Source organism: Miscanthus floridulus, chromosome 4 (assembly GCF_019320115.1).
Source record: "Miscanthus floridulus cultivar M001 chromosome 4, ASM1932011v1, whole genome shotgun sequence".
Lineage (NCBI taxonomy): Eukaryota > Viridiplantae > Streptophyta > Magnoliopsida > Poales > Poaceae > Miscanthus > Miscanthus floridulus.
In genome coordinates, this window is record NC_089583.1 from 91,119,700 (window position 1) to 91,129,651 (window position 9,952).

General features: G+C 46.3%; 1 protein-coding gene and 1 long non-coding RNA gene across 2 annotated transcripts; one reads left to right on the plus strand and one right to left on the minus strand.

Moving 5' to 3' along the window:
- Positions 1-1,277: 1,277 nt before the first annotated feature.
- LOC136549992 (probable protein S-acyltransferase 7) lies at positions 1,278-7,308 on the minus strand. Its single transcript, XM_066541423.1, has 5 exons — positions 6,889-7,308; positions 4,331-4,513; positions 2,727-3,026; positions 2,241-2,474; positions 1,278-2,116 (listed from the first exon to the last, which is right to left on the minus strand). Exons 1-5 carry the CDS (start codon positions 6,973-6,975, stop codon positions 1,589-1,591), a joined length of 1,332 nt encoding a protein of 443 aa, XP_066397520.1. The 5' UTR covers positions 6,976-7,308; the 3' UTR covers positions 1,278-1,588.
- A 941-nt stretch (positions 7,309-8,249) lies between these two features.
- Positions 8,250-9,523, plus strand: LOC136552094 (uncharacterized). Its single transcript, XR_010782754.1, has 3 exons — positions 8,250-8,384; positions 8,637-8,717; positions 9,398-9,523. It is a non-coding gene; the product is annotated as an uncharacterized lncRNA (long non-coding RNA).
- Positions 9,524-9,952: the final 429 nt, after the last annotated feature.

The following is a 9,952-nucleotide window of genomic DNA, read 5'->3' on the forward strand; positions in this document are numbered from 1 at the left end:
GGTAGGGGTGCATGTGGGCGGGGGGCTCGCTCACGTATTTATTTGGCTCTGCCACGCCACGGATCAAGGCGCGGCACTGCCGCGCCAAGATCGGTGGCGCGGCAGGCCCTGCCCCGTCAGCGGTCAGCGATTCCGGTTGCCGCCACGTCAGCCCTCTGCCGCGCCACCATGCATAACGCGGCACAGGCATTTGGCCGTCCTAGGGCAATAGGAGCGGTCAAAAGTGTTAGTTTAAAAAAAAATCCGACCATGTTAGATTTAAAATTAGTTTTGAAAAAGTGTTAAAATTAAAAAAAAAAAATCGTGTAACCCTGCTACTACTAGCTGATCGAGATCCGGGCGTCCAGCTGCTAGCTGCCGCTAGTGAACACTAATGCAGCGCTGCCGAACCGCGCCTCTCGCCGAGAAGGGAAAAGTCGGCGAGGATAGGATGCGCGAGAGGACGAAGCGCAGTGCAAGTGCCTGCCGCTGCCGGAGTGGAGGACGATCGTGCTTCGCGGGGCCGAACGGGAGGGAATCTTTGCCGGCCGGCCAGCACCAAGCATGCAGCATTTCCTCGAAGGCTCGAACGGGAGAGAAGGCAAAAGGCAGAGCGGCAAAGTGTCCATAGAAGGGTTGGGTGCGTTGCCTTGGTTGCAGCGTGATGGAATGGAACTCCTGGCGTGGGATTTTCCTGTTTTGCAAGGATCAGAGCAGCAAGTTGTTGCAGGATCCATCTGGGCACAGCAAAGCTCTCGCTCAACTGCTGAATGCTGAGCCAGATACAGCACGTCACCGCCCTGGCTTGCTTGGTGCTCTGTTGCGTTCCGTGCTTCTCCTCGTACCGTCTGACTCAGACTCGCTCGACCATCTGTATCTGTATCTTCTCTTTCGCTGCTCACTGCAATTTCCCATACTCGGGACGTTTGGAATTGCTTGCGCGTGCTATCTAGGGATCGTACCTCAACTCCTCAAGTGCTGTGTGGTGTGTGCTGCTCGAGCGGTCGAGCCTACCTCAGTGCTGTACGAGCTGGAGCCTGGAGGCCATTAGCCAGGGCACTACGTACGTACGCTCCTGTGGCCTACTTGTGTCCGGACAGGGGAACAGAGATTTCCATCGTTTCTGAACATCTGCACTGACCATTTGGGTGTCAACCACCCAGGGGATGATTGCACTCAACTTCCCGTTAATAAACTCAGCCTGGCACTAGCTGACATGCTCACAAAAATGAACAGAAAGCTCATGCGATTCCATTCCAACAGGGTGCAAATTTGAAGGGCGCGAAGAAACTAGGATGTGCGAAAGCCAAACATGGCAACCCTTTCTACAGGAAATTCCAATTTGCAATAACATATATATCTATATACAGTGGATAATCCAAGCAACTAAGGAGTTAAGGAGCTCTTCTGTTATTTTTGCTTAGAACACCAAACGGGAAGCACATCAGAAGAACTGATGCGCTCCCAGGACACTGAGTAAGAAAGCACTGCAGATGTATATCCTAGGTGGAGTGAAAGCACAGGCGCACAGAGAACACACAAAGGTTGCTTCGTTGTTGGTATCAGGCAGGTTTCACAAAAGGATGCGTCAAAGACGCGGAGTCGCTTGCTAGTGAGCTCCACTGGTTGTGCCATGGACACTGCTAATGGAACCCCAGTGAGAATCTCCGGTTCCCATCTGCACAGCAATGCTGTCCATGGACTCCGAGGTCCCGCTTCTGTGACCCCAACTTGATCGCCTCGAATGCACACCAGCCCTCCCTTCCACAAGCTCAGGAAGGGCTTCTCTGCTCAGATCCGGGGATGCATGGGCTACTCTCCCTTCCTTCTCGTCCAGTAGACCGCCTAGACCAACCTCCAAGTCTCTGATATCAGCTGCTGACCGAGGTTCATCCCATGATATTGGCTTCCTATCCAATTCAAGTTCCCCAACAGGTTTACCCATGTTTGGGCTCATGAAACCCCTTGCTGGCGCATGTGATTGCTGTAAACCTTGCTCTACTGGGACCCTAGCTCGGAAATTGTTCTTGGAAGGAGGGACTGCGGTGCAGAATATCTCCATGAAGTTGTTCACGATCCCTCTGTTGTACGGATTGGCCCGCCGATCATAGCGATATCTGAAGTTCTCATAGGTTGTCTGCAAAAGGATAGGGAGAGTGATTACAAATTCCTAGCAACATGCTTACGAGCAAAACAACCAATTCCTAGCAATATGCTTACAGGTAAAACCAACTATATCAAAAAGTTGACAGGGTACCAACCTGGTTAGTGCTCATGAGATAGAAATGGAAGACAAACAGACCACCCACAAACCACACACAGATGAAGCAGTATATGATCAGAACAATTGATGCTGGGGTCTTCAACATTGCTTTCCAGATCGACGACTGTTCTGCGTCTCTAATCTTGACAATGTACACCCAGCAAAAGCCAAATACATAGAGGCACAGTAATGTTGTAGAGAATACAAACATATAGAAGAACCGATAATTGCGCTGCAGCAGATAAACGTGCAGTTAGCACCAAATAACAAAAGCTGCTGTTAATTACAAAGAAATCCACTGAGCAATCTGCAGATAACAATACTGGATGCAATATCAAAATGTTGAGATATATCTTCAGATAACAATACTGGATGAATATTGAACAGCTGAGCAATCTTCTGATAACACTACTGGATACAAGATTAAACTGTAATGCATATTGCAACAACAATGTTAAACTATTCAAGGCATTCCCAAACTTACCAATCCTATGCATTGCCCAACCCAAGGGCAGTGGTGATCAAAGCGTTTGACGCAGTTATTACAGATAGAACAGTGTGAGCATCGAGGTGGTCTGTACAGCATGCAGGTGTCACAGTACTTGACCTTCACAATGACCCCATTTACAATAACATCCTTTGTCCGTGGCAACCGCAATTGTTGTGGTGTCTGACCATTTCCAGCATCATTGTTCATATCAACAGCTTCAGGTTCAGGAGGATGGGTGTTACGAGGCACTATACCAGGATCTCTACCAGAGGTAAGAAGCAGCAGTGTCAAATCCTGGAAAACAATAGAAATAAGGTTCAGTCGAAGAAAGGAGTACAGCAAACAACAGAGCCTCACATTGTTGAGGATTAATTTACTCACTAAAGCTTATTCACAAAGTAATTACCTTCACTGATAATCCTAAAGCATAAAAAAGCTTATATTTGCTTTGAGGTTTTCGATGGTCAACTAAGTAATATACCCTTTATCTTTCGCACATGACATGTAAATGCTATCAGCCAACCACAACCCAATGTGTTTCTCAGGGCTTTCAGTAAAGCTTCTATAGATTTTGACTCGTTCGTTTGTTGCTTAAACTGGGAGAGTTGTTCCACATTGCTAATATTTAACAATCAATTACAGTAAAGTGGAAATGGGTCCAAAGAACCATCATTCGTGTAGGACAGACCGACCACAGAGCTACTCACCCACTTCATTAGATTGGGATGCGAAACAACCAGCATTCCAATGGTGGCTATAGTTACAGCTTCGTCTTTGTCCACAATCTTTAAATTAGTTGTAAAAGAAACTAGTTATACTACAGAAATAGTTGTCTGTTTTAATGGTGCATCACCTAGTATTAGCATCATCTTCAAGGATATTCAAGATGAGGCCAAGCTATTGTGCATGGCAGGCGCCAAAGGGCTTAGCAGTCTGCAGCCATGATACCCATGTTAATTAAGGTCACTAGTTGTGGTTATATTTTTTATGAATCATCTTGGACTCCTTTCTTCTTAATGTAAGAAACTAGTTATAGTAGAAGATGAAAGGGTGATTCTTCTAAAATTTACAGATGTCGTAATCAAGACCCATCTCGAGGTATTAGCAACTGGTACAACTGCATCCATTTAGCGCAAACAACCTAACAGCACTACTTGGATCTAAAAGCTCACCATCACAAGGGGTTCAACTGCTACAACTCTGAAAAAAATTGGAATTCAAACATCAAAAAATGAGAATTAAATAAAATCTGTGGTAAAACAGATTTACAGTCCAATATCCTGTTAATAGAACTATTAATTTATAGCATGTCACCAATTATAGATCAAGTGTCTACACATTACATTTCTGGACCGAAATTCAAATTGTGTGCACTATTTCTGATAGATTTATCTATAATTTAGTAATTCAGGAATAAACTATTGGACCACCCCATGTATTAACAATTTGCTTGCTGTACACTGCCATAGTTCGTATTTATCCAGAACATCCAATTATCAAGCAAGAGAATATGATTTAACTGCCATATAAAATAACTAACTGCAGACAAGCTTCCACAAAATTCCTTGAAAAAGTTTAGAAAGCACAACAACACTTACGTATATTGTGAAGACAATCACTATGACCATAACTGAAACTCCCCAATGATCAGGAAAGTCATTGATAAGATGTCTGGCCACAAATATACAGAAGACCACCACTGGTGCGAGAATGAGGAATATGGTGAGAAACAAGGATCTCACATCAGGTCCAAATATGAACCGGCCTTGCAAGAAAAACTCCTGAAAAGAATATCAGCAAACTTAAACATTGCAATTATGAAACAGATGTATAAAAAAATAAAGCATCGTGTAACATATGAAGGGCGTTGAGTTTGAGAACATTTCATCTATCAGATACCAAACAACACAAATATCCACTCAACACTTCAGCCGCAAAATCTGCCATTGGAAAATGAACATATAATACAAAGATACTAGAAGGATATTATATAAAGCAAAGAATTATAATGAACTAAAGAAGCATCTGAACATGTCATAGTGTAAATTAGGATTCTGTTCACAGGGAGACAGGCCCTATATAATGCTTTCTGGAAGTTAGCCAGATAACTTCTCTAATTAATTGTAAAGTTGAAGCCGATTTCTATAACTCTATCCAAAAGCCAAGGGATACTGACCACTGGCAGGGAAGAAGTTGTGCCTAACTAAAGGGCGTGCCCAATGCAGAGAGCTCCCGCTCTGTGCGGGGTCTGGGGAAGGGTGTTAGTGGCAAGCCTTACCCTCACATGTGCAATGCGAGGAGACCGCGACTCGAACCCGGGACCTTCCGGTCACAGGCAGTAAGACTCTACCGCTTGCACCAGGCCCGCCCTTCAAGTTGTGCCTAACTAACAGAAAGAAATTCAAATTACAGATGCTTCACAAGAATTGCATGAGTAAACACATGGCCCAGAGAGCAGCTGACAATAAATGTTAAGTCTCTGATAATGAAACACAATACTGCCTGCTGGGAACCGTGTAGTGTGCACAACACATAGACCATCTCAAAAGAAGCCCCAATAGCTCGTAAACAGAGTCCACAGGCTATATAACCTGAGAAATAGGACTGGTACGTATCATTGATTGAGGATGTCAGCTTGCACCCAATTGCCCAATCTAGAGTAGCAGAATAGGTGGGGAAACAGGAAAGAAAAGGGGTGGGGGAAAGGAGGTTCTGCCCGATAAAAGAAGTTCCCCATCACAGCTTATTCAACAGGTGGTGAGCTAAAGTACATACGTCAGGTTATGACTCTGCCTGCTCAAATTATGCTCAAGGGCCAGTAAACGAAAGCTGATTCCATCTAGTAAGTTAAGTTTCAAACAATGAACAGATGGTGATTGCCCACAGGTGAATAAAAAGTATCCCTCATTGAACAGGTGGCAATTCCCCGCAGACAAATAAAAAGTACCCCAGATCTCCATAAAAAGTATCCCAGTTCCCCCTAAATGGACAAAAGGGTTATTTGAATGAAAAGTATCCCCACTCTCCCTTAACGGATAAAAGGGCATTTCTATAAATTAGACCAACATCATCAGTAACCCAATGATTTTCCCAAAATGGTAGGCATGCACATCACCAACCTACATATTTTGTTATTCTGCTCAATGCCTCAAAGCGATATTTTCCCACCAAACACCAAAACCAGATCGACATGCCACAAAGAGATAAGCCATCTGGACCTGATAAACTAAGCGTAGTGTCCAATGAAAAGGAAGCCTTTGCTCCACCTAGTTTCAATCCAAGTTTTAGAATTCATTGCAGAACTGTTCAGCAGTTACATCAATTAAAGTAATCTTTTCATCACAAGAGCTAGTATGTGCTGCCCAGACTGATCAGTACACTACCAAGTATGAAAAGGCAACAGTTGTACTGGATGTTGTTAGCGTAATGTTAAGCATGTGCTCTTCCTAGTTTTGATCCACATTTCATGATTAATTCCAGAACAGTGTAATGGCTGCAAGAAGTCCAAAAACTGAAAACCGGTGAGTTTTGCCATTATGCAATCTACTGTGCCCACACATTTTGATCAACAGAAGGAAATACAAAATCATGTTGTGATGCATATGCCCATTATGATACCCAATAGGCGTGACAAAGGAAGTAAACACAGTTTCGTGTCTTCTATGATGCTCCAAATAACAAAAGCATGCCCAAGCTTGAAGCGAAGCTACAAGGAAAAGGAGACAGATGGATAGGTCTTGGTGTCTATCAAAGCAAACAGGACTCCCGTACGAGAGAAATGGAAACTAGATTCCAAACTGGCACAACTACGAAGGCACAGAAAGTTCCAGTGACATTTTCACATTTAGGTAAACACTAAAACATAAGACATAAGTGGCATCAACATACTCAACAATTCAAAATTCTATCCACTAAAGTGACTAAACCTCTACATTTCAAGCACAGGATCACACAGACCGCAGGCACGAGAACCTATCGCACAACCGCAGCAGCTAATTTTCCCACCACTCGTGCAGAATCGCATCAGGGACCCTACCGTCTTCTCACAAAACCCTTGCTAATCACCGTACGCCCAGATCCAGATGCACTGTTCACAGGCACACAAAATCCAAAACCAGGAGTTAGAGAAACAGAGAGAGAGAGAGCGAGAGCTTACGTTGCTTCCTCGCCAAACTTGGTAAACCCTAGGCTGCTCTCCGGCAGCGCCGGCTCCCCCGCCGCCTCGGGACGGCGGCCCGTACATCTCCAGCTCCCTCCTGCCACAGCACCTCCACTGAGCCCGAACCTCGAACCCTTAGCTCAGCACAGCTTGCACAGCCTCCTCCTCCTCCGGCGCCCCTGTCCGACCGCGCAAGCAGCGAACTCCGAGATCTCCCGGACCGAGCGCACCCAACGCACCACCTGCCGCCTCGGAGCCGCACCTGCGGCGCCAACGGCCGCCGTCGAGTCGTACCGGGGCAGAACGAGAAGAGGGAGCGCGGACGATGCGATGGCGCGGCGGAACGGCGAGGTAAAACGGCGGACGTGCGCGAAAACGGAGAAGGCAAGTCCCCTCGCTCCAGCACTCGCGACAGAAATGCGCCTGGGGAGTGGGGAGCACGCGCGGCCCGACCTGGGGGTACACAGCGGCGTGCGCGTAGCAGCGGGCGGTGTGCCACCGTGTCAGCAAGTAGTGGGACCGGAAAGTTTAAAGTTTACGGGTGGGATCCACTTGGCAGCGGGACAGTGCGCATGTTCTGCGCTCGCGCTTCCGTAAATCCAGGCCATGTTTAGATTGCAAAAAATTTTAATCTGATGAATAGTAGCACTTTCGTCTTATTTGGTAAATATTGTCCAATCGTGGACCAACTAAGCTCAAAAGATTCATCTCGTGATTTCGAACTAAACTGTGCAATTAGTTATTTTTTTTACCTACATTTAATGCTCCATGCAAGCGGCTAAAAATTGATGTGATGGAGAGAGAGTGAAAAAACTTGGAATTTGGAGGTGATCTAAACAAGGCCCCAGTGGGTCTCTTATATGAAAAATGAAGAAGAGAGGAAAAAAAAAACAGAGAGAAATCGTGAGAGGATGATGGGACTGCGAGGAGCCTTTCTTGACCTTTTCAGTTCCGCGAGCAGTTGGTGTACGGCTGAGCGTCCGGAAAGGCGTTCTACCGTTTGAACGGGTTTAAGCGATGAAACGGCTGGCTGGGCTTCTTTTCAGCGGGCTGACAGGTTCACTCGCTCGTATACGATCGTAAATTATAAATTAGAGTAATATTTTTTTTATATTAAACCAGACAGCAGTAAATAATCTACGAACGTTTACGGCATGCTAAATAGGCTGTGAGTCGTTCGGTGGCCTAGTCTAACCAAACTGTTGATCTAGAAGCCTACCGTCCGCGCTGTGTTCAGCTCCCCTCCCTCAATTCTTTACTCGTTGCGCGGCTAGGGGTTGCGCTTGCTCGCCCCTCCTCTTTCCTTCGTGCGCGCCGCGACGATTGTCAGCTCCGCTTCGCCGTGCCTGCCCCCGTAGCTGTCAACGCCTCCATCCCCTCCCACCTCTCTCTGTCGTGGTGGCCCTCTCGCCATCAACAGCCTCCGCGACGAACATGAGGTCCGCATCCCTCCCAGAACCCGCCGCAGTCGACGCCCGTCTGCCGGCAACGAGGTAACCCCGGATCCGACGCCGACATCCTCCTCCCTTCGGATCTGCCGCCTCCGTCGTCTCCCCTCCAGTTCTGAGGCCATCGTATTACCCCCTCTGGATCTACCGCCTCCGTCGTCCCCCCTCCGGCTCTGAGGCCGCCGTCTTCCCGCCCCCTCCAGATCTGCCGCCTCTGTCGTCCCTTCCTCCTTCGGCCCAAGGACGCCGTCGTCCCCCCCCCCCTCTGGATCTAAACCCCACATGCTCGTTTTGCAGGTATTTCCCAAGCGCCACCCACGGATACGCATCTCACCTCGTCGGAATTGCCTATCGCTTCGCCGGATTCGGGAACACTAGGTTCGTTCTCGTGCAAATCCTCTGGAAACAAAGAAAACAAATATTTTAGTATGCACCGAAGAACTATAACAAGGTGTATTATAGCTTTTGAGTGAATTTTTAGGATCTATATTTATTTTTCTTATAGGAGTGTCTGCACATACACCTGTCGTTTCATTTCAGTTTCTTTCTTTGTCTATGTTCTTTATGGACGAGGCATTCGAGCACAGACAGACCGTGCAAAAAGGCATGCATAAGTCAAGACGGAATTCTAGTTGTATTGCTTGCCTATTACCTCTACTCAAGTGCTAACCAATCCACATCACACCACCTTGGTTGGAACTTGGAAGAATAAAAACAACAGGGCTGCACAGCATCTTCCCGCAGTCCACATAGTGTAGTCAGAACTTCACAGGGCTCCTCCAGTGCTCATGCAAAATACTGCTAACAGGATCAACAAAAAACGGACTTATTTAAAGTAACGTTTTTGTACTACCACAAAAATATCTGGGACAACTATCACATAGTTAAGCTGAACATGATCCACTTATGTGTCTATGAATTTTTAGACCTAGAACTACTACATTTTTTTCTTGTTGCTTCTATGTCTATGATTTTTTGGACCTACTTTTGTATCTACGATTCCCTATTGTGCACACTTATTTTCATTGACATTGTGGTATTTTGTTTCTTGCTTTCAGTGCACCACTCGCAAGTGGTGCATAACGCTGCCCACACTGGCAGCGTCCTCCACTTCATCATGCTCTTCACCTGAAGCCAGGCAGTACAACCATCGTTCAAAACGCGCCAAGCGTTCTGCAAAGGTACGTCCGCATTTCTTTCGTCTTAACTCTCTTGTTTGTCACGACAAGAGCTGTTGTTTATTGGTGACTGTATTGCGTTCATCATACCCTACAATTTAAACATGGCAACAGATGTCCACGGATCGTTCTAACTGGGATGACATCACCGTGAGGACCTTTCTAGAACTAGTGATAGAATAGAAAAAACTAATGCACTGGAACTAGTGAAGCCTCATGACCTTGGGTTGGGCAAATCTGTATCCAGCATTCACAAGGGCAATAGGGTTGACGTATGAAAAGAAACAGCTATAGAACAAGTTGAATGAGCTGAAGCGGGCATATTTTACTTGACACGGCCTTCAAGCCCACACTGGTCTAGGCCATGACGCACATACAGGCGACGTCATAGTTGACCCCTTGTTCTTTGAGGGTGGCAACGGGGTACTAACTTCC

Coding starts and splice junctions, on each gene's coding strand:
- LOC136549992 (XM_066541423.1), bottom strand. CDS start 6,975: ATGTACGGGCCGCCGTCCCGAGGCGGCGGGGGAGCCGGCGCTGCCGGA. Junction 3,027..4,330: donor TGATTGTCTTCACAATATAC/GTAAGTGTTGTT, acceptor ATTGTTTTCCAG/GATTTGACACTGCTGCTTCT. Junction 2,117..2,240: donor ATCTCATGAGCACTAACCAG/GTTGGTACCCTG, acceptor ATCCTTTTGCAG/ACAACCTATGAGAACTTCAG.